This window comes from Miniopterus natalensis, chromosome X, assembly GCF_054644295.1.
Source record: "Miniopterus natalensis isolate mMinNat1 chromosome X, mMinNat1.hap1, whole genome shotgun sequence".
NCBI lineage: Eukaryota > Metazoa > Chordata > Mammalia > Chiroptera > Miniopteridae > Miniopterus > Miniopterus natalensis.
Genome location: NC_142103.1, coordinates 32240506 through 32263962, shown reverse-complemented (window position 1 = coordinate 32263962; position 23457 = coordinate 32240506). Strand labels below are relative to the sequence as shown.

The 23457-nt window shown below is 40.2% G+C and overlaps 1 protein-coding gene across 1 annotated transcript in view; it reads left to right on the top strand.

The window, feature by feature from the left end:
* DIAPH2 (diaphanous related formin 2) overlaps positions 1-23457 on the top strand; it is a 709361-nt gene that overhangs the window by 18676 nt on the left and 667228 nt on the right. Inside the window, exons 4-5 of the mRNA XM_087813361.1 lie at positions 874-978; positions 6338-6358. Of these exons, the coding sequence (XP_087669487.1) occupies positions 874-978; positions 6338-6358 (126 nt within the window). The remainder of the gene's footprint in view (positions 1-873; positions 979-6337; positions 6359-23457) is intronic.

Below are 23457 nucleotides of genomic sequence, written 5' to 3'. Positions count from 1 at the left end.
GTTCTATTTATATTCTGGATGCAAGTCCTTTATCAGACATATGATTGGTAGGCGCTTTCACCCATTCTGTAATTTGTCTTTTCTTTCGATGCTGCTTTTTGAAGTATGGTCATTTCCAATTTGATGATCCCCCAAGAGCGTCTCAGTATTTTGCGAGGGTTAACATGAGTTTCAAAATGAAGAAAGATGATTTGTCTGGTGAAAATGGTGTATGTATGTGTATCACAAAATAAAGGAAGATTCCCAACAAAATGAAAGCTTATTGAACCTCAAAACAATATGTTCTTGTAACGTAACATTTCCCCCTCCACTGAGGGATTTTTGTTATTCCAATATAGCTAACTATATTTCTACCTTTTTTTTCTTTTTTTTTGCTTCTCCAAATCCAGCAATTTCTTATGAATTTTTCTTCAGTGATAGATTATAGATATATATTTTCTGTTAATTTATAAATCATATATGGTCCTTTAAGTAACAGTGATCCTCAGGGAGCATACACCAAATAATAAAGTATGTGTTCATTAGTTATTTTATTTATTTTTGCTATCAGGGCAAATAAATAGCCTTGCTAAGGTATATGACGTATATCTGTGCTGTAAATTGCCAATTTATTCTATGGGATAGTTAAAATTTTTCCTTTCTGCTCCTTATTTGACTAGGTAGAGATATGAGCCATGAATATATGGTAGATTTTATTCAAACTTATGGTATCTAGAGTGGAACATAATAGCGAAGGAGCCACAAAAATGATTATTGTTTTTAGTCACAGCATGACTTACTATTTTAAGACAGAACATTAAAGTTTATTAATCACTTTTGAAACTGTTGAGCAGAAATCTGCTAACGCGCCCCCCCAAATGTTCTTTCTAACAGGAGGACATGAACCTTAACGAAGAACGAAAAGCTCCTTTACGAAACAAAGATTTTACCACCAAGCACGAGATGGTTGTCCAGTATATTTCTGCTACAGCCAAATCTGTAAGTAGCGAGCCCTTCCCGGCACCGGCTTAATGAGCTTAGCGTTATCTGCTTAAAGATAAACCTCAGATCTTCAAGTTCTTGCCTCATTGTACTTATATGGACTATTCAGAAAAAAATGATACATGTGTTTTTTTGCACATTTAGTATCTATTTCAAAAGTGTTCATAATTAGAATTCCGTTATAAACAGGACAGACTAAAGAGAGAAGGCCCTAAGCTAATCCAGTGAGTCTTGGAGTGGAGGTTTTGTGCACTTACTAAAAATGCACAGCAGTTGGCAGGTATTCCACTTAATACACAGTTTGTTACATGAAAATTTTGGATTTTCAGGGCGGACACACAAGCCTAGTCACAAGCTTTAAGTTTACATTAAAGCTACACGTCTGGTGTCTGCTTGTATGAATATTTTAACAATTTTTTAAAAAAATGCATCTTTTATTGATTTCAGAGACAGGAAGGAAAAGGGAGAGAGAGAGAGAGAGAGAGAGAGAGAGAGAGAAACATCAATGATGAGAGTCATGGATCGGCTGCCTCCTGCGCGCCCCCTGCTGGGGATCGAGCCCGCAACCCGGGCCTGTGCCCTGACCGGGAATCGAACCGCGATCTCCTGGCTCCCAGGTTGATGGTCAGCCTCTGAGCCACGCCCGGCCGGGCAACAATATTTTTAATATGCAGTTTTGTTAGCTGTTTTTCACTAGTTTATGTGATACTGACTTTGCAAACTGCCTTCTAATTGTCATTACAGCTTAATTTGATATGAAGAAAGTTGCTTAAAAGGAGCTTGAATCAAACCTGCGAATCTCAAAAGATTTGAGAGTAGGGTTCATTGAAAAGACTTATCAGAAGGAAAAACATAGTGTTTTAATGGAATATGCTGCTTTGTTGACACCTTAAGGTGCTTCCAAAAATAGTCTCCAGGATTGTTTTTTTTTGGGGGGGGGAAGTACTTTTGAAATGGGGAAATGTTTACATTTGTATAAAGAAAAACCTTTTCTTATCTAGAGATGATAAAATCATTATGTATATATTATATATGTGTGTGCCTGCACACACACACACAGTGATTTTATGTATGTGGTATATATATTATATATGTGTATATATATAAATAATGTATATACATACACATTTACATTTAAAATATGCATATTTTAAGTTTAAAAAGCTGACCAGAGAAGAAAATAGTTCTCCTTTGGAAAAATATATTCTAAAATTATTTGGCTATCCTGTTAATGCTATTTCAGTCCAGTAATTGCAGTGGCAATTGCCGATGCATTTTGCCCTGAATTCTACGATCGTATTGATTCCATATTATACTTTAAGCAAGCTAAATCTGAATGCTGAACTATTTAAACATAACGCATTGTAGCTCTGCCAGAGCAGAACAACAGCATGTTTTTTAATTTGCTTCTGGTATCCAAGGGCAGAAATATGTTTCTAGTGATAAGTGAAATTTGCCATGAGCGTCGTTTTCAATAGAATTAGGTGATGCGTAGGGTTTTACTTTGAAATTCTGATGAATCTCTTCTCATTTTTCACTCAAGTTATTCTCAGTAAAATGCTTTAGGAAAATGCAGGGTGTACACTCAGTGTTATTTTTCTAATACCTAAAGGCGAATACAGTAGTAAATCTATATAACCAAATCTGAGTGCGAAGTACAGATAATAATATATGAATAATCATGTCGTATTTTTAATGAGATGATTTTGTTAGTGTTTCTGGCTCATTTCTTGTTGTTTTTGTTTGTGTAAGTGGGGCTGAATGTCATGAAGATTATATGAAGCGCTTCACTTTTTCTGATTTTTACTCTGTCGCTGTGTAGAACTCGTTCCCATTTATTCTCAGATTGTTTCCTTTTCAAATGACCAAAGAAATGCACACGTGAAGTCCTACACTCATTTTTCAGATAAAAATGCTAAAATTTAGGGAAATGTGGGATGAGCTGTCTTGAACTGCTTTGTTAAAAAAGTGGAAATGGAATATTTCTCAGAAGACATTGGAAATTCTATGTTTAAGGCATTTGCCTCAAAGTGAGCACCTTAACTCTTTCTCGTATGGCCTTTGTATCATTCAACACACATAGGAGCACCTGACAGGTGGCCCCCACTTTTTATTAGAGTTTCAAGATTATACATTTTATTTGCTAATATTTTTTATGGAGCAAATATGATGATGAAAGCAAGCCTGTTGATAAGCATATTTTAAAGCTTTCTCACCTTGGGGAGACATTAATTAGCACTGTGTTTTCTGTTGTTAAAACAAAGAAAACTGCTTATGTGATTTCTTTTTGAAGGCGAGAGGGATGCCGTTCGGTGACACACAGTCCTCTAATCTTTTGACCTCTCCATGATTATGACAATACAATTTGCATAAATTAACAACCTAACCTGTAACTGTTTACCTGTGTGTACCTAAGGTTTCCATCCTGCTCGCATATCTTATACTTTTTTATGCCTACTTTTTCATTAGATTGACACGCTGATTAAAAATGCTCCCTCATTTAAAGTAGATCGGATTGTAACCACTTCTTTACGCAGATGGCTTATAAAGTAGTCAAAACTTTCATCTGGAAGTAAAAAGAGAGTCAAGGGCTAGAGTCCCTGGTGGAAAAAAAAAAAAATGTTTTCTAGTCCCATGCGAAACGTGAGAATTCCAGGTAAATTGAAACATAAAATTGTACATTTTCCCCTCTCGCATCTGCAATCAGTCATTTCACGGGTCATTGCCAGACAAACAAAATATGAAATATGAGCTCGGGAAGAAATGCCCATCGCTCTGCTGGGCCCCTGTAAGGCCAGGAAAGCGAAAGGAAAGGCCGCAGGTACGTGCGCAGAACCTGCTTCTAAAGCAAACGAGCGCCTGTTGCTTAATTAGCTTTGCTAAGATTAGCCCAGAACAAGAGAACGCGAAGGAAAGGAGAAGATAATAAAGCTATTGCTTAGCGTCCCCGCTTCAAGCCCCGCAGTGGAGAATGGAAGTGGTGCGGGGCCCCTGGGCCGCCCTGCTCAGCTCAGCCCAGCCGCGGGCATGGTTCCGGGCCTGCCTGAGGCGCGGGGCCCCGGATCCTGGGGCCACAACTAATCCCGAAGAGTCTGTGTTTTAAACACCACCGTATGTTTTCAGAAATGGAAAACCAGGCTTCGTTAACGTGGCCGCTTCATAATCCTGAAAGAGGGCAGGAGGCGCCAGGGGTTTGGAGGGCATCTCGCGCGTTCTGTCGGAGCAGCCGCTCGAGACGGCTTTGAGGAAAAAGTAGCCACTGAAATCCTAGGCGTAGTTTGCCACGCGCCAGTGTCCTCGTCAGAATGTTAGGAAACCGGTTTGTTCCTAACTTCAATCACAATCTTCGAAGTTGAGATTTTAAAATATATAAAAGTGTGTTTTTGAAGACTGTTGAGCCCTTGAGAGGTATGATTGATTGAAAAAAAATCTCAATAGGAAGTAATTTCAAATAATGAGACCAAATACATCTATAGATTATTTAATTAATTAATTAATTAATTTATTTTTAAAATATATCTTTATTGATTTCAGAGAGAGGAAGGGAGAGGGAGAGAGAAAGAGAAAGATCAATGAGGAGAGAGTCATTGATCGAGCCCGCAACCAGGGCCTGTGCCCTGACCGGGAATCGAACCCCGATCGCCTGGATCCCAGGTCGATGCTCAACCGCTGAGCCACGCCCGGCCGGGCAATTTTTTTTTTTTTTTTTTTTTTTTAGATTGACCCATAAAATAAGCAAAGTTTCAGTATGTCTGTGTGTGTATTTGTATACATGCATCATGGCTTTGCTTTTGCCCTTAGCAGATATTTTTTTTCTCAGGCCTTCTTTTCCAGGCATGATCTGAATACGGTGAAACAACCGAACCCAACCATGACCAAATCAGTTCTTCTGAGCTTCCCTTTGCCAATCTGATCCGTTTGCTGTATGTGCTTCAGCTAAATGCAGTCATTCTGCAATCTGAATGAATCATTAAATGGGCCATATTCTGGTCATTTCGCTGGGTATAGACCTGCCTTAATTGTTAAGACAGGCTGGCATTCTTTTTTTAGTCTCATGTCTGTGCTAAATAAACAAGGGACAAATAAGACCTCTGTCTTTTTGGAGGGAGGAAATAATTTAGGTCAATAGCATATCTTTCAATTCAGAAGACTGCTAATGGCACCAAAGACGCTTTTATTCAACTAAATAATCATTGCCTGTAAATAGTCTGTCAAGCGAATATTTAAGAAAGCTGCTTCTCTCTTTGGAGATTCATGGATTCCTCTGAAATAATTTACTTGGAAACTGTCATTATCTTTTTGTATCTGGCAGTATCCTGTTCAATTTAGGATTCTTACTGGGATTTCAATTATATTTATTTTTAAAGTACAAGCTGAAAAATAGAACACATATTGATAATAACTTCTATCAAATTAATGGTTTTAGATTGTGCATTAGCTTTTTTTGGACATCGCTTGATATTCAAGTGCAGAAATCTGATTACAATGATTTGATTTATATTTGGATTTTGGCATAAAATTACATTTACGACTATATGATTTTACTTCTTGCTTTTTAAAATACAGTTCTGCCTCTCAGAAATTCTCTTATCTCTTATCCATTAGGAAAAGCTCAATTGAAGTTACAATTTTGAACTGCTTCCTGTTTATGAATATCTGCATGTTTAGATATAAAATGCTTCTTTGTCTTTACATTATATGGAAAACTCTGATCTTAAAATAGAAATGCTAGGATGACCTAGAAAACTAGAATCGTATGCAGTTGATCTTCCTTGTAATTTTCAAGTGGAATACAAAATATTATAAACCTTAAATTTATAAAAATATTAAATATTCCAGTTTTCAAACTAATTTTCCTTTCTTAACTTAATACATGACATTGAATGCAACATTTGTATTCTAAAATACCTTATTTCAGCCTTAAGAGCATACTTTTTATAACAGTAAAAGGAAGAAACTAAGCAATATTTGGGGGAAAAATTAATTTTCTATTGATAATTTTTTTTGAGGGGCTGTGGGCTGGTAAAATATCTGATGCCTAATTACACTTAATCTTACATGACTTGTTTTGATTGCACTATCAGTACATTTTTAAAAAAATCCTCAAATTGTGATCACCTTTCATTTGGGAGACCTCATTCCACAGACTTTATGGTAGAAATATGGTAGAAATGAATAGTGATATATTTGTTTTAGTCTTTAGATCTAAAGTATTAAAAGCACACATAGGGTTAGCTATATACTAATTTACTAAACACTTAACTTGTGTGAAGAGCTTCTAATTACTAATACTGTTGCTGTTTGTTTTTGTTTTTGTTCTACACCGTAACCACTCTCCGTTGACCACTGCATGCAGATAGTTGGAAGTAAAGTTACGGTGAGTACAAAAGACATGTTTTACCCTTAGATGTGAATTTGTGCTTTTTGGAATCGAGTGACTTTTGCTTATGGTATTTTATATGTTCGGTTACTCTTTTGGTGTATATTTGACCAAAGCAGTGAGGTGAATATTAAAATCAGGTGATTAGAATTTGGCCATGATAAGTATTTTTCCTGTGGTTTTGGGAAATGTTTTAGAACTAGAACATGCTTGTGTATTTTGTCTGAGAAAGTGTTACATTTGCTTCTTTGGAACTGTGCCTGTGTCGGTCTTTATGATCCTGATGAAATTGCACGTTGCACCTCAGTGTCTCAGAATGGCAGGGGGAGACTCCGGAAATGTTGGGATTCTTATTAAAATGTCTCACTTTGATTTTAGTGTCACTGCGCTCGTAGAGTAATGAAAACAACCCTTGACGTCCAGTCGGGAGGCCTGGGTGCTTGTCTCTGCTGCGTGCTGCTAATCGGCTGTGTGACTTTGGGAAGATCATAGAATTTCACTTCGGTTCAGTTATTAAATGGATAAATTGAAGCGATTGGCTTATATTATCTTTTAAAAAATAGTTTATTGATTTTTAGAGAGAGAGAGAAACATCGATGTGAGATCGTAACATCAATCAGCTGCCCCCTGCATGCCCCCTGCTGGGGATCGAACCCGCAACCGGGACACGTGCCCTGACCGGGAATTGAACTGGCGACCTTTTGGTGCAACCACCTGAGGCATACAGGCCAGGGCCTATTATCTTTTAAGACCCCGTTGCTGTCTTTAAAGGTGTTATATTCAAGGCACTGTATTTCAGTGTTGTAATTACATGATACTCTATTACATAATACACCAAAATGGCCTGTATCGTAATTGAGAGCTATTTATAGCTACCTTGCCTTCGTGACTAAGCCGGCTATAGCAGGAAACATCTTTAACCTCACCAAGTGCCGTGGTATCTAGAACAGTGAATGCATTTAATATTTGTTTTGCTTTTAAAATTTTATTTCTTCTGTTCTCTTTTTTATTTCAACGTGACATCTGGGGGCGGGGCGTGAAGCCATCGATCTTTCAGGATAATTTTAAAAAATCAGCACATATTTCTTAAGTCCTTATTATGTGCCAAGAACTGTGCTAGGTGCACCGATGACTGGACAATAAGACCTTTCCGTTTCAACAGTATGTGTTGAAATAGCCAAACCTTCAGTGGTGCGTGCTGGTTGTAAGCGTACAGCAGGCCCTCGAATAGCGTTTCTTCCAGCATCGTTTCATTGTGACGCTGGTGAGATGCTGTGGCAGCTGGACTCTTGTGTGCATCAGTGAGTCTGTGGGAAGACTGGTTTCGTTACATGTCGTATCGCTTAAAATTGCGGTTCCCAAGAGCCTATGGACAATGTCAAGGGAGGACTTACCCTAATAATAGGGATTTGTATGCAGGAGAGAGAAGTAGGGTTAGAGGAGAGAGAACTCCATGCCAGGTTCTGGACTTAAACTGGGCATTCTGGAATAGTTACGATGGCTGGGATTGGACTAGGGAGAGGAGCCCATGGAGGCTCCCAGATGAGGGAGGTGACATTTAATGCAAAGGCTTGGAGAAAGAGCCAGGTCGTGTGTGATCCCGCTTGCTTGCTTGCCCCTGGAGAGTGGTGGGGAAGCAAGAGATGGTGGAACAAAGACTGCATATTGCAAAGAATTAAAAAAATCAAGTTGAAAGGGGATCTCGAAGTCCAGGCAGAATATTACACATTAGTTTGAATTACATGAAGCAGGGTTTAAGAAAAAGGAATTTGACAGTAGTAGGTAAGCTGGATTAGTCTAATGGCTCTCAAATTTGAAAGTGTATCAGAATGCAGTTTTTGTGTTTTATGGGGATAGGGCCTGGAACGCTGCATTTCTTATCAAGCACCGCAGGAGATTCTGTTACGGTGGGCTGAGGAGCACACTTTGAGAAATACAGGATTATGATAGAGAGAGATTTGTCTGGGGGGCTACCTAGGAAGCTTGTGTAGGAGTCAATGAGGACCTGTATTGAACTGGAGGGTAGGTATGAGGGATGGGGTTAAATCATGGCATTTTGTGCAATAAAGGAATCTTTTTTTTTTTTTTTTTAAAGATATCTTTATTGATTTCAGAGAGAGGAAGGGAGAGGGAGAGAGAGAGATAGAAACATCGATGATGAGAGTCATTGATTGGCTGCCTCCTGCAGGCCCCCAACTGGGGATCGAGCCCTCAACCTGGGCCTGTGCCCTGACCGGGAATCGAACCTCGATCTCCTGGATCCTAGGTCGATGCTCATCTGCTGAGCCACGCCCGGCCAGGCCAATAAAGGGATCTTGAGCTTATTTGAATGTGGGCCGGAGCCAGCCTACATTTTTGGTCTTGGCACCATAAGCCATCCAACGGCCTATGCCAGAAACCAGTGAAATACTGCTGATTCCACCGCATCCACTTACCAGGTTCTATTGATTATTTATCCTAAATAACTCTCAACTCTCTCCCCTAATCACCTCCACCACAGCTCCCTCGGTTCCGGGCCATCAGTTAACAGACCTGTGATTGCCGTGGCCTGTGGGTAGTCTCCTAGTCTGTTCTCTCACCTGGTTCAGGCATGTTCTACACGGTGACCAGACATCATGTTACCCCCTTAACACTGTCAGGTGGCTCCCTGTTGCCCTTGGTGACCTTATCCCCGCCTCCTTTCTGATTTCATCTCCAGCCCCATTCTTACACGCTTTTCTGTCTGTGCAGGAGCACCGGGCAATTCCTGAACACCCTACTCTTTTACCTCTAAATCAAGCATATTCTATTTCTTTGAGCTGGAATGCCCCTTGATATCCATCAAGATTAAACTCCATGTCAATCTTCGGAGAAGCTGTCCTAGATAATTCCTTCCTTCCCATGGCGCTGTGTGCATAGCTGTGTTATAATATTGAACATATTTTATTTTAATAAGTCACTTATATGTCTCTCTTCCCCAATGAACATAGCTCCTGCTCGCAAAATACTAGTTCTAATGGGGAAGGCAGACAGGTAAACACAATAAAGGCAGGGCCTGCAGATGCGGTATTGTAAACGTTGCACTGTGGCAGGCCAGCAGGCTCTATGTGGCTCACGGGAAAGTCTCATTTTGTCAGTGTTTTGAAAGACACTGTAATGAGATGGGTGTTATGATCGATCTGCAGTATAAGCTGTTCCCTACCCATTGTCTTGTCTACGACCTGTTTCTCACGTTGGAGTCTGCGAACCCTACAATAAAGGGAGCAAACCATACGGGTCAGCTTGCAGAGGAACTGATGAGGGATTGGTTCTAGAAGTTTAGGTGGGAGGGGTGCCTAAGTGGAGGAGTTTGTGGTGGTTGTCTTTTTTTTTTTTTTTAAATATATCTTTATTGATTTCAGAGAGAGGAAGGGGGAGGGAGAGAGAGAGACAGAAGCATCAATGATGAGAGAGTCATTGATCGGCTGCAGCCCGCAACCCGGGCCTGTGCCCTAACCCGGAATCGAACCCTGATCGCCTGGATCCTAGGTCAATGCTCAACCGCTGAGCCACGCCGGCCGGGCAGTGGTGGTTGTCTTGAGACGAGAGAGAGGAGTGGAAAAACAGTATTTAAAATCACTCTGGTGAAAGTCAGGTCCAAAAGGCCGTATTTTTCATGCTCTCATTCATCAGAGGAAGGGAAGTATCTCTTCATTGATAAAATGGGCAGGTAAGAATTTCACAGAGGTGTCCCAGAGAGGAATTTCCAGAATAACCACTTTAAGGGGCTGCCTAGAAATGACCTACGTTGGTCAAAAAATGAGTGACGGAGAAGCCAGATTGAGGTGGGCGAGGCGAGCGGGGTCATGAACCGGGCCTGTGTGACCCTGCCTCTGTTTCGTCTCTTCAGTGCTGATTGGGAGCAGAAATGGAGGCCTTTGAGGCAAATGCCACTTTTCCACGAACCAAACAGAACTACCGTCACTTTTGCTTTCCACGCTTCCCTTTAGAAGTTTTACTTGGAAAACCAGGCTGCAAACGGCCTGTTACCTGAACCAGCCTCTCGGCCCCCTGCAGTCTTGCCTCTGACTCTGCTCAGCTGCTGTGTGTTTTGCGCAGAGCCTTTCCCTTCCTTTGCCAACATTCTGCGCCCCCTCTCCTGTGAATCCTCTCCTGGTCCCCCCATCCCGATTTCTACCTAATAGTTTATCTGAATTTCTGTAGCACTTCCTTTTTCATCTCTTACGGAATCGCTTTCTGCCTCGCCTTATGCTTTCTATTACTTTATATTATATGTTCCTTAAGGGCTGCTCTTATAATACTCCTATTTTACTTTATGGCAGCGATTTTCAGCCTCGTTCAGCTCATGGCACATAAGCTAATTACTCAAATTCTGCGGCACGCCAAAGAATGTATTTTTTGCTGATCTGACAAAAAAATAGTTGTAATTGTGATTTATTCACACCAGATGGCTGTGGTTGTGTTGGCTGTCATTTTTTTAACGTTTGACAATATATGGGAAAAGAGGTCAGGGCCCCTGACTAAATAGTCAGGTATTGCATGTTTTAAAAATTCTTGCTGCACAGCGGTTGAAAATTGCCGCTTCATAGTAATATATAAGCCTTGAATAATATTGTCACCCTATATCTGTAGTGTAGACCCTGTGAAGGGATGTAAATTTGAGCAGAGGTCATGGGTTTAGAGGCAAGTAGACCCGGGTTCATTTTCCCACTCTGTTACATACTAGCTGTGTGACCTTGGATAATTTACTTAACCTCTCTGAACCTCAGTCTCCCCATCCATAGAATGAAGATAATACTAAATTCAGAATGGTTTTGGAACTTATTGTTTATATTTACTATATTTACCGTATAAAGAGGTTTGCAAACAGGTCTAAATTATTTTTATTTTTTTAAATAAATATTTATTGACTTCAGAAAGAGGAAGGGAGAGGGAGAGAGAGAGATAGAAACATCAATGATGAGAGAGTCATTGATCGGCTGCCTCCCGCACCCACCTGCTGGGGATCGAGCCCGCAACCCAGGCCTGTGCCCTGACCGGGAATTGAACCGCGATCTCCTGGATCCTAGGATGATGCCCAACTGCTGAGCCATGCCAGCCAGGCTAAATTATATTTTTTGTTAACAAATGTATTCTTCAAAATTTTTGGTATGAAAAAACCTAAAAGCAGGAAGATGACACAGTAAAATTAGGTAAGAGTATGAGCTGCTTTTTTTGATTGGTGAAATATTCCAAGTGTATGCTATTTGCTAGCATTTATTCTGGGTCAGGAGTGGTGGGAAGATGTGTAACTGGATGGAAAAAGAATATTTCACCCGTTTATTGGGAACTGTGTGTTATGTCGTGTAGATTATTGTTGGGCTTGAGAAAAAAAATGCGTATGTGGTCTTAAGATAATATTGACAAGGTTATTTTAAAGATTTAGTAAAATAGTTGAAGATCTGTTACGGGTACCATCTCTGCAGGGAAATGATAAAACATCTTTGTGTAGATATCTTAAAATAGCAGAAGAGAGTTTAAGGGAAGGTAGAGATAGAAAAACTGAATGGCTTTTCCAATGGCTTGTAGTTCTAAATAACCGCTGGACAACTTTTTGAACCAAAATAAATTGTTTTCATTATTTAGTAACACATCGCATAAAACAGATTTAGAAAACAGCGAAAATGATTGATTTGATTTCTCTGCAAGCTAGGAATAATTTATCCACAGGTTGAAAAATCACTATTCCTCTGTGGAGAAAAAAAAAAAAAAAAAGAGTTCACATGATTACATATAATTGGAAAATAGAATTAGAATGACCAGACCTTTACAGTGTTAAATGTAAGGTAATTTAATGACATAAATAATTGGGTGCCTAGTGCAGCAGTAGGATGCTTTTGGGATAGTGTTTGTTTTGGCATCAGAAAGACCTCAGTATGAATCCCTGACTCACACTCATTCCCTGGGACCGGGTGGACCACTCCAGCCACAGTTTCCTTCCTTCCTTGCAGTTACTGATTCCCTCTTAAATGCCAGGCCCTATTCGGGGTGCTCAGATGATGAGCCACCCAGTGCAGTTCTTCATGGAGCTCACATGCCAGCTGGGGAGGTGGACAGTAAGACACATGTCAAATATAATGGCAGGTAGTGGCAAGTGCTGTGAAGGGGGGACAACCAGACCAGAAAGCTATGATCAGGGCTGTGCCATGATTTAAGTAGGTGAGCTCTCTGAGCAAGTGGCAAACAGAGACCTGGAGTTGGGGGGAGCCGTGCAGATACCTAAGGAAGAGCTTTACAGGCAGAGAAAACGTTAAGTGCCAGGGCCTTGAGGCCAGGAGTGTGGCTTGAGTATTTGAATAGCACAGGTCACCTTGGCTGCAGTGGGGTGAACCATGGGAAATACTGGCGTATTTAATAACCAACCCGAGAGCCAGTTAAGGTGACTAAAAACATAGGTTCATCATGGCTTTGGGTAGTAGATTGGGAAAGGTGGGCTCAGGTCATTTTAGAAGGGCTGTGCCGAGGAGTGGTGAGGAATCCTGGAAGGCCCTGAGCCATGGGATGACACACTCTGAGCTGTATTTGGGGAAGATTAATGGAGCAGTGGAAAGCGGAAAGGTTAGAGAGTAGGGCAGGGAGATCAAGCTGGGGGCTGGTGAAGTAGTTTAAATAATAAGACCCTGAACTGGAGAGTGGTTAGTGAGAGCTTAATGGAGGGTATGGATGAGAGAGAGGGAGATTGTGGCAGTGGAATATCTCAGCCTCGGCAAATGATTAAAAAGGGCAGAGGAGCCGTGTGAATCGGTAATGACTGAAACTTCAAGCATGAGGGACTGAAATGACGGCCACTTGAGCATTCACAGAGAGGTCAGGAGCAGGACTGAGTCTGGAGGAAAGATGACGAGTTCAGTTAGGCGCGCCTATCAGGGAGAAATTAGTAAAATCTGCAAAACAGGCCTAAAGTTACCGCCAGGCGAGACCATTTCATTAGCACTTGTACCATTAAGAGTAGAATTCTAGCCCGGCCGGGCGGGGCTCCGCGGTTAAGCATCGGCCTAGGATCCAGGCGATCGGGGTTCGATTCCCGGTCAGGGCACAGGCCCGGGTTGCGGGCTCGATCAATGACTCTCTCATCATTGATGTTTCTAGCTCTCTCTCTCCCTCTCCTTTCCTGTCTCTGAAATCAATAAAGATACATTTTAAAAAAAGAGTAGAATTTTATAGTTTGATTCTCTGTTTTGGACTCTGACTTTTACTGTTTTATTTACTTATTTAAAAAAATTTTTTAAAAAAAAATATATCTTTATTGATTTCAGAGAGAGGAAAGGAGAGGGAGAGAGAGAGAGAGAAACATCAATGATGAGAGAGTCACTGATCGAGCCCGCAACCCGGGCCTGTGCCCTGACCGGGAATCGAACCCCGATCGCCTGGATCCCAGGTCGACGCTCAACCGCTGAGCCACGCCGGCCGGGCCGACTTTTACTGTTTTAAATATGCCCTCTGCACATTGCTTGCCGCTGGACATAATGTTTCTCACCCTAACGCCACTGACCTGTTGATAAACTGAAACCTCAGTGCCTGTCCTGGGCAGCGAAGGCCACGGTGCTTCTGGTTGGCTCAGTGGACCCGGGGAGAAAAGGGCGAATTAATTTGCCGGCCGCTGGGACTGCTTAGCAGATAAGCCAGTTTACATAACGGGGATGCCACATTTGTGCATTTTGCTGCGCTTCTGAGTCGTCTGAGTTAAGAGGACAACCGCATCCCAGGTGAAGGTCGCATGCCGATGCGTGGTTTTGGGCCCTAATTGGGGCGTGGGGCTCCTGGGCTCTGACTGAGCGAACCGTGCAGAACCGTTTTCTCAAAATAGAGCCAGATGGATTCGTTTCCCCTGGCTGCTGAAGAAGGAAGGTCATGCTGAAAGAAAGTTCCTGTTAAAAGTATAAGCTTATGGCCAAGCTCAAAATAATAAATTCAAAGTGCTACTGATGTGTGCTCCTTACTGTAAGCCACTAGTAATCATAATATTCATAAAAGACCACGACTGTGACGGTATGCATTTGGGGCTTCAGCTGCTATTGCATTACGGAATTGAAGTTTTATTAGTTTACTGATCGAATAGCGTCTTAATGATTACTTCATGTGATGTTACACTTGTATCAGGCCAATTATTTGAATAATCCTGTGAAAAAAGAGAAAATCTTCTTTGCCTTTAAAAAAAAAAAATGTATAGTCCAGAAGGGGGAGACAAAACATTGATTATTGAAGCTTGAAGTAGCTGCTTCATGATAAACCGTGGCTTTCTTGCTCTTCAATTTGATTGTTTTTTTCGTAAGGGTTTAGAAATTGTAGGATGGTTCGACTCTAAAATATTTAGTTTTATGGCGGTAACAATTTTGTTAAAAATCTAAATTCAATCAGAATAAAATAATCAAGGCAATTATTTTTAACTTATATATATATATATAAAGTAGAAAAACTCATTTGGTAATCAGATGAAAATAAGAACTGAGACTGTTTAATGATGGTATATTATAAGTGATCTTTTAAAAATAGCACAAGCACTATTAAAGTTCCAATTTCGCTCTTTTCTAATTTCACATTCATTATGTGCCAGGAGTAGCTACCTTCCCATTTCCTTAGGTTTTACTACTGCAAGCCAGCTTGAATATTATAGTTGTTTTGGATAGGAGCATCTGAAAATGTTTTGAAAGGTTTTATTATTTAACTCTCCATTCATTCTTACATCAATTTCTTATCAATCCCTGTCTTTCCAGTGCATTGCCATAAATTACATTATTTCATCATGCCAGATTAAATTCATTGTTTAAGGAATGCTAAGATAGTGTAGATTATAAAATATTAGCAAGTCATCTTGGACTTCTGGAAACATCTGAAAGACAGTATGAATATTGACTTCCTGTTTAGACATATATTTTGTAAATTGATTGCATTAATATTTATGAGTATGGGATAGTTATGTTTTATAATATATCCTGATATTGGAAACAAAAAGATGTACTTTTCATGTAGGATTCTGCACTGTAAGTTTATTTTATATGTACTTTGATTGTGATTGTGTTAGAAATTTCTATTAAGGCTTTTTCTCTGTGTGTGTAATCAGGGAAAAGAATACATTTAAAATCTGATGCTTGATTTAAGACATTTCAAATGAGTATAGCTATCATTTCATATTGCATCGATTTTTTTTTTAATGTTTCAACTATGGCAAAAATTTTAATCAGCCATAGAGCATGAGATAATTGTGTGTGTTTTTTGTGTGTGTGTGTTTGCTTTTGTTAAGTAATATAGTCTCTACATTATGTATCCTTTTAAAATCTGTGCAATAAAATAAAATAAAATAAAATAAAATCTCTGTGCAAAATTTGCTGTTGCCATTATAAAACTTAAAGTGGCATGCATGCCACCGAGATATTTTTTATGAGGCAATGCTTTCTTGATCCAGGTAGTCTTGTCAGCACTGGCAAAAATGAAAACAGTAAGGTAAGCATCAATATTAAAGAGTTCTCTTAACTTACTATGTATCAGATTTGGGGTTTTTTCTTACATATTTGATTCCATTTCCCATTTTAGTTAATCAAGTTTCTTTTATCAGCTTATTGGTTAGGAAAGGACTGTTTGTTTGAATGAAAATTAGCTCCATTGAATGGGATAAGGGCAAATAGGATCATCTTTAAAATGCCACCTTAGATTTATAAAGGGCTTTAGAGTTTTTAAAGCCTTATCATGTATTTTCTCATTTGAGCTACATATGACATGTATTCCTGTAGGTTTGTGCATCAGTTTTTCAGGAAGATATTGCCTCTGTTCTCTGGGGTCTGGCCTTATCCCATGGATTTATTTTTTTATTTTGAGTAGTATATACTTGCCAAGTTGTCAACTGATATTCATAATTTGAATTAGTATCCAGTTTATCTGCTTGTATGTCCTGCTTCATGGGCTTGCATCTCTAAATGATGGTCATGTGACTAGTAACGTTTAAGGTGATTTTTTTTTTTTCCTGTGGTTCCCATAACTCAGATACTAGGATTACTACATTAATTACATATGCTATTATAGATGCAACCACAATTACCTATCAAAACAATAAAGAAAACAAAAATGAATTTCAAGAGCATCAATCAGATGCACAAAAAGCTTTCTGAGCTCAGTTTTTATGCTGATCTGTTTGTAAATTTTGCTAACCTGTCATGGTCCCTTTCTTCAATGAACTTGTGATCTAAGGAGGAAGTAATTGCCTGTGCAATGTAATTCTTGTGCTCTGAGTATTGTAACTGCTTTGGATGCTTCAGGTAAATCCTTTCTTTTCATGGAGGATGATGCTTTTTTGGTGGAGCGGTTTTGCAGTGCTCGTTTACAAAGTGTGATTGGCAACTGTATCCTAGATATTGTGTGTGTATGTGTGTGTGAATCTTTTTATCCATCTATCCTCTCAAAGTTAAATTAATGTAGGTTCCTTTATGTTTGAAAACTGAGACATTTTAAGAGAACAGAGACTTTCCCTCAAGATTATTTAAGATTTTCTTATTGTGTGGAATGCTTTTGCTTAGAATGAGAGAAGGTATACGTTATGGGCTGAGTTGTGTCCCCTAAAATTCATATGTTGAAACCCTAATCCCCACTACCTCAGAATGTCACTGTATTTGGAGATAGGGCCTTTAAAGTGGTGAAGTTAAAATGAGGCCATTAGCCTGGCCAGTGTGGCTCAGCGGTTGAGCACCGACCTGGGATCCAGGTGATCAGGGTTCGATTCCCGGTCAGGGCACAGGCCCGGGTTGCGGGCTCGATCCCCAGCAGGGGGCGTGCGGGAGGCAGCCGATCAATGCCTCTCTCATCATTGATGTTTCTCTCTCTCTCTCCCTCTCCCTTCCTCTCTCTGAAATCAATAAAGATATATTTAAAAAAAATAAAATGAGGCCATTAGGGTATTTAAGAAGAGGAAAGCTGGACAAAGGAACACCAGGGGTGGGTAGAACATTTGAGGACACAGAGAGAAGGCAGGCATCTGCAAGCTAAGGAGGGCGGCCTCAGAGAACAGCCCTGCTGATACCTCGATCTTGGGCTTGAAGCCTCGAGAACTGTGAGGAAATAAATCTTGGTTGTTTCAATCCCTTCTTCTGAGTGGTTTTTGTTTTTGTTTTTGTTTTTTTGTTATGGCAGACCTAGCAAATAATGTACTCTATAATATTCATTCCATTGTAGTGAACACTTCATAATAGCTAACCTCTGTAGCTAACTTTGTGTCCAGAACTGTGCTAAAAACAAATCCCATGGAAAAAGGAATTCCCTTCTTCATAGCAATCATCACCCCCATTTTATAGGCGAGGAAAGCGAGGCACAGAGAAAAGCAGGTGCGCTGTCCGAGGCGGCACAGTGAGTGGGAGAGCCAGGGCTCGAATCCAGTCGGACTGGCTGCAGAGCTTGGCCTCTTGACCAAAACCTAGGAATTGGGGGACCCCAGGCAGTTGTGGAGAGTGATCACCACCATGGCTGCTTACCTTTCCTAATGTCGTTATTACTTAGCCCTTCACCGATTGCTCAGAGGTGATTGTCACCTTCCAGCAGCTGGAGATGCTCATAGCCACACCCTCAACCGAGAGAGAGAGAGAGAGAGAGAGAGAGAGAGAGAGAGAGAGAGAGAGAGAGAGAAAGGCCTGCCTGCGGGCAAGCTATTGTCACATGTTGCTCTATGGGGCAGAAATGACTGAGCAGACATGGTCTGTGTGGTCTCAAAGCAGCTGTTCCCAAACAAGTAACATCTACTCAGATGCACAGAACATACTGAGCAACTTAAATGTGAGGAAAGAGATACTGCTGCTTTATGAACCAAACAGAAGGATTAAAAATAATCCCATTTTTAGCAATGGCCTTTAATTCCTCTTAAGCCATTTTCCCTGTTTCTAAAATAGATTAAGCATTGTGCCTCTTCAAGCTTTATATCATTGCTGTTCACCTTTCTTACGCACTCTTGCCTTTTATAATTAATTTCAATTAAATATTAGTTTTGTTTAATTAATATTATATAATTAAAATGCATATAAGCTCTCAAAAGGGCAGGGACTATGTCTTCATATACCTTAGACACTTAAAAACACACTAGGCTATAGCAGTGATAAAATAATTAAACAGCCTTTTGTTCAGCCTCTACGTATCCACAGCTCCTCTGACGCTGAACTGGATAGAAACTGAAATCTGAAAGCTGCCTTCATAATGCTCGTCAGGAACAGAAATCCCCTTGCCTTGGAAATGCACTCCAGCACCTTAAAGCCTTATTTTTTTCCAAGAATAAACTAAATTTCTCCCGTGGCAGTTCAGGCCCCTCTCCTCTTGAGACGTTTCCTTCTTCCACCGAGGACGACTGTCCATCACTCATGCGGTCCCTCTTAGATGGAAGTGGCCCTTCAGCTGCAGCTGCTTCTCCCACTTGCTTTAACTTTTCCATACAGTCCTGCCTGCTTTTTAATTGGCTGGGGACTGGACAGTTTGTGGCCTCAGAACTGCAAGTGCTACTTGATGATACACCCAATCTAAATGCTGTCACTCTCATTTTACTCTGTGTGTGTGTGTGTGTGTGTGTGTGTGCACGTGCCGTTCCTTAGCTGTAGCGGTGACACTGCTATTGATAGCGATCGTGATTTTTCTGTACAGACGTGACTAAAAAAATACTGAGAACCCCCCCATCCCCCCATTATCTAGGAGGCTCCAAAAACATCATCACACCAGCTAGAAACGTTCTGGATGTTCACCTGGAGTTTCCCTCCAGTTGTTTTTGCCCACAGCTTGGTGGACAGGGTGAATCACACCCATAGGGGAGCCACCACATGAAATGGTTGCTTATAGCATAAATTGTCACCTGGGGAAAATGACAGTGTTTGGCCTCAGAAGACCTGGGGTTTGGCTCATGGCTCTCTCTCTCAATGGCTGAGCGATTTCGGGATAAAACACTCACCATTTTGTGAGTCCCAGTCTCTTTATTTTTTCCCTCCCCTGCCATCCTAATAGAGTCATGAAGCACTTTGTTTGTAAACTGCAAATCGCACTACACAATGAAATGATTGTCATCGTGGTTCCTAATATACATTTTTGGGGAAGAGAGCTCTGAACCACGACTACTGTCAGCTTGTGGCGCCACATGCGCGCATGAGCTTCATCACTCAGGGTCTGGCCAGGAGCCAGTTAGTTATAGCCTTTGTGAGAGCCCAGGTCTTCTAAGGAGGCCCCTAGGCCTCAGACTACATTTAAAATTACCTCTTTTTTTAATTTTATATATGTCTTTATTGATTTCAGAGAGAGGAAGGGAGAGGGAGAGAGAGAAACATCAGTGATGAGAGAGTCACGGATCGGCTGCCTCCTGCACGCCCCCTGCTGGGGATCGAGCCCGCAGCCCGGGCCTGTGCCCTGACCGGGCATCGAACCCTGATCGCCTGGATCCTAGGTCGACGCTCAACCGCTGAGCCACACCGGCCAGGCTAAAGTCACCTCTATATGAAAAGAGACAAGCAGCCACGAGGATTAGCCCCAATCCTCCATCTAAATATTAAAATGTCTGCATTTTCAACAGCACAGCCATGGCACCCTTTCCTCATTTTACTTAAACCCTTTTCTCCACCTGAATATTGTATATAACCTACAAATAGATTAAGGTTTTCAATAACTACTTCCAGACTAAGGCCACACAAATGCAGAAATGGGAAAGTGTCGGGAATACTATTTTAAGATTTTTGATAGTAGGAGTTTGGCTTTAATTTTTTTAAAAGTAGTAGTAAATGTTTAAATACAAAAAGCTATGTTTCTTTTCAATGTATGTTTTAAGTCATGTGTGCGATTTAAAGCAAACCCTTTTCCAATTTGTTGTTCTCACTCTAAGAGTATACAGTACGTTTCAGAAAATTGGATAATGGATTTAAGGAGAGAGAAGAGAGACACCCTATACCCCAGACCCCTAACATGAAGCGGTTAGGAATTTGGTACTGATATCCACTCACCTCTCTGCTGCCTAGTTATATTTTTAACCTGGCTCCTACCGCCCTTTGTAGCTATATCCCCTTCAGAAATGCATCCCTATGCTATGATGGGGTAAACTGATACAGATAATTTTTGGTAGATTATAGCTTCAGATGGCAAAGTAGTATTTTACTCAATCCTGGCACCCTTACATCATTTAATTACAGTCTGGGTACTATAAACTCGATCTAGAAGCATTTGATTCCTTGGGTAGTTCTGGCACAATTGTATCTTTAGTAATGTTTGAGCCTGTGAACAGTTAGAGGTCATTTTTACACTTAAAAAATGTAATGAAAACTGTCCGTGATCTATTTCATTATTGAATGAACATAACCCACAATTGCTATCAGGATATGAAACAGCACTAAATGTCAGTCGTCTCCAATAGGTATCTATTTGTAATGATTCATTTTCCATATTTATGAGACATGAATAATTTGGAAAAAATTCTAAAGGTGTTGAATGGATACAAAGCAGCTGAAAAATGTGTCAATAACTCACGAAATTTTGTAAACCTCAATCTTCATGACTTTTGAGGGGGCACTGTTGAATTACTGTTGTGCAGGAAGCAAGACCTTCATTTGGAAAAATTACTTGTATTAAACAGATGACTAGGTTGAAATAGCTGCTAAACAATTTCATGTTTTTGTTTTTATTGTACTCCAATTATAAAATATCACATCAGATTGTAAGTATACAAGTGCACAATTCTAATTTTATTTCTGAGTTAGCACATTCTCGAGAAGTTGATTGAAATCACCCCAAATATTTTAAAGGGCTTCTTATATAACAGTCTAATCATTTGAATTGAGCTAAAGCAAGACTGGCATTTTAGCAGTTAACACCTTTATTACAGGAATTGATCAATTATTTTATAGTTACCCATCGTGTTTCCACTTTTTATTTCTGAAGGTATAAGGGACTCATTACCACGTTTTGTTATTCGTTCTCATTTCTTATTTTGAGAAATTTCACACCTACAGGGTCATTATAAGAATGTTACCATAGCCACGCCCCTCACCTAGATGCTCTACTTGTTACCATGTCATCTTTGCCAAATCCTCTCTTTTTCTTTTCCATTTCTCCTCTTTTCTCTTTTCTGAGTCTTAGTTGCCGGTTTGTAACACTTCCCCCCTAAACCCTGGGCATCTCTTAAGAACAAGGACCTTGGGCACAGGCCCGGGTTGTGGCTCGATCCCCAGCAGGGGGCCTGCAGGAGGCGGCCAGTGAGTGACACTCTCATTGATGTTTCTCTCTCTTTCCCTCTCCCTTCCTCTCTCTGAAATCAATAAAGATATATTAAAAAAACCCAAAAGAACAAGGACCTTCTCCTATATAAGCACAACAGAATTTTAAAACTCAGAGACTTTGTCACTGATACAATGGCCTGTATTCAAATTTCCCCACTGCTACCCCAGTTATGTCCTTTGTGACTTCTTTTCTCTGTGGTCCAGTGAAGGGTCATGTGTTACATTTATTTGTCATATCTTCCAGTGGTCTTTCATCTAGAACAGACCCACCGTAGACTTTAAAAAACTTTATTTCATTAACATTTGGATGAGACCAACCCAGTGGTTTTGCAGAGTGCCCCTCAGTTTGCATTTGCCTGATTGTTTCCCCCTAATCAGATTCAGGGTGAACATTTTTGTCAGGGACGCTCTGCAGGTGCTGTTTGCCCCATTATTGGTGATGTCAAGTGTGATCATTCGGTGGAGAAGGGATCTTGCTTATTTGTCTTTGTAATTAATAGGTAACATGCAAGGGTGTTCTTTGTGATCATGTAAATAACCTGTTCCCAGCAACATTTCACACGGTTTTAACATCTGTTGGTGATTGTTGCCTGAATCAGTTCTCACTGGGGTTTTACAAAACGGTGATTTCGAATTTCATCACTTTTCCACATTTATCATCTGGCATTCTCTAAAGTAGAACTTTATTTCTCCTTCCTTTTTGAATTTTTAAAGAACACTAGTGTGGACTACTGGATTCTTTCTTTAAATTTAGTTCACTGCCATAGTTTATTGAGGAAAAAATGTGTTAAAACCTTTCAAGTACTTACTGAAAGTAAATAAAGAAGTTAAACAATTCACATCTGTCTGGTTGGAACTTGGTGAGGTAATTACACTCATCCTAATTTATTAACTCTCATCCAGTAGTAGTTATCTTCCCCACTCCCACCCTCCAGGGAAAAAAACCCCAAAAAACATTAAACAGGTATAGTAGAATTTGAAGTAAATGTCTGATGGGATCCATTTCTTCACTGTAGTTGTTAAATTTGGCCTCTTTACGTTCATTGCTGCATAGCCCTGAATATTCTAAACATTGAAACCTGCTTTTGTATCTTACCAGACATAAGAGATCTCCTATCAGATTGCTGTTTGAAATAGAGCGCCTTTAGACATCTTTATTTTCAGAGCTCCACTATCCTTCCAAAGTCATGGCAGTTTATCTTTAACTGTTATCAAGCATGAATCTATAAATACCCACAAATGTGTTTTCTGGAAAAAAAAATAAAAAATATGGCATTTGCATATAGAAATGCGGGTTGCCATAGCGTTTGATCCTCCCAGGCAGCGCTCTTCCCCCAGGCCTCTGTAGAGGTGCTTCGTGGGTTCTGCAAAATGCTCCCCCTGTTCCACGTGCAAGGAGAGCTTTACTTATTTGAAAAGGTTACAAAAATAACACCCCTCTCCAGAGACACCCAGCTTAGCAGTAATTTATAAGACCGGATCATCGCTTTTTGTGTATGCCTCGGAGTGTAGCCTCTCTCGGGGTCTTTGGTAAAGTAGCCTAAGATTGCAAGAGATGCTATTTTAAAACTCTTAACATTTACAGGTACTTATTTGTGAAAATCTGGGTTTTCTTTATACAGTGCAATTAAAACAGAATGTCTAAATCATCCGTATGCTTTGTTTAATAGGACTGTAGCTCGTTCATGAAATGCCTGCTGTTAGATGTTTCTGTTTATCCAGTCTTACTGTCCTTCTTGATTGACTTATAGAACCAATTCCTACTGATGGGATACTTCTTTAAATATACTTGAAAAAATGATTAGTCTTTGAAAAAGTTTTTAAATTGCCAATCTTAGAGAAAATATCCATTTCAATATGTAAATT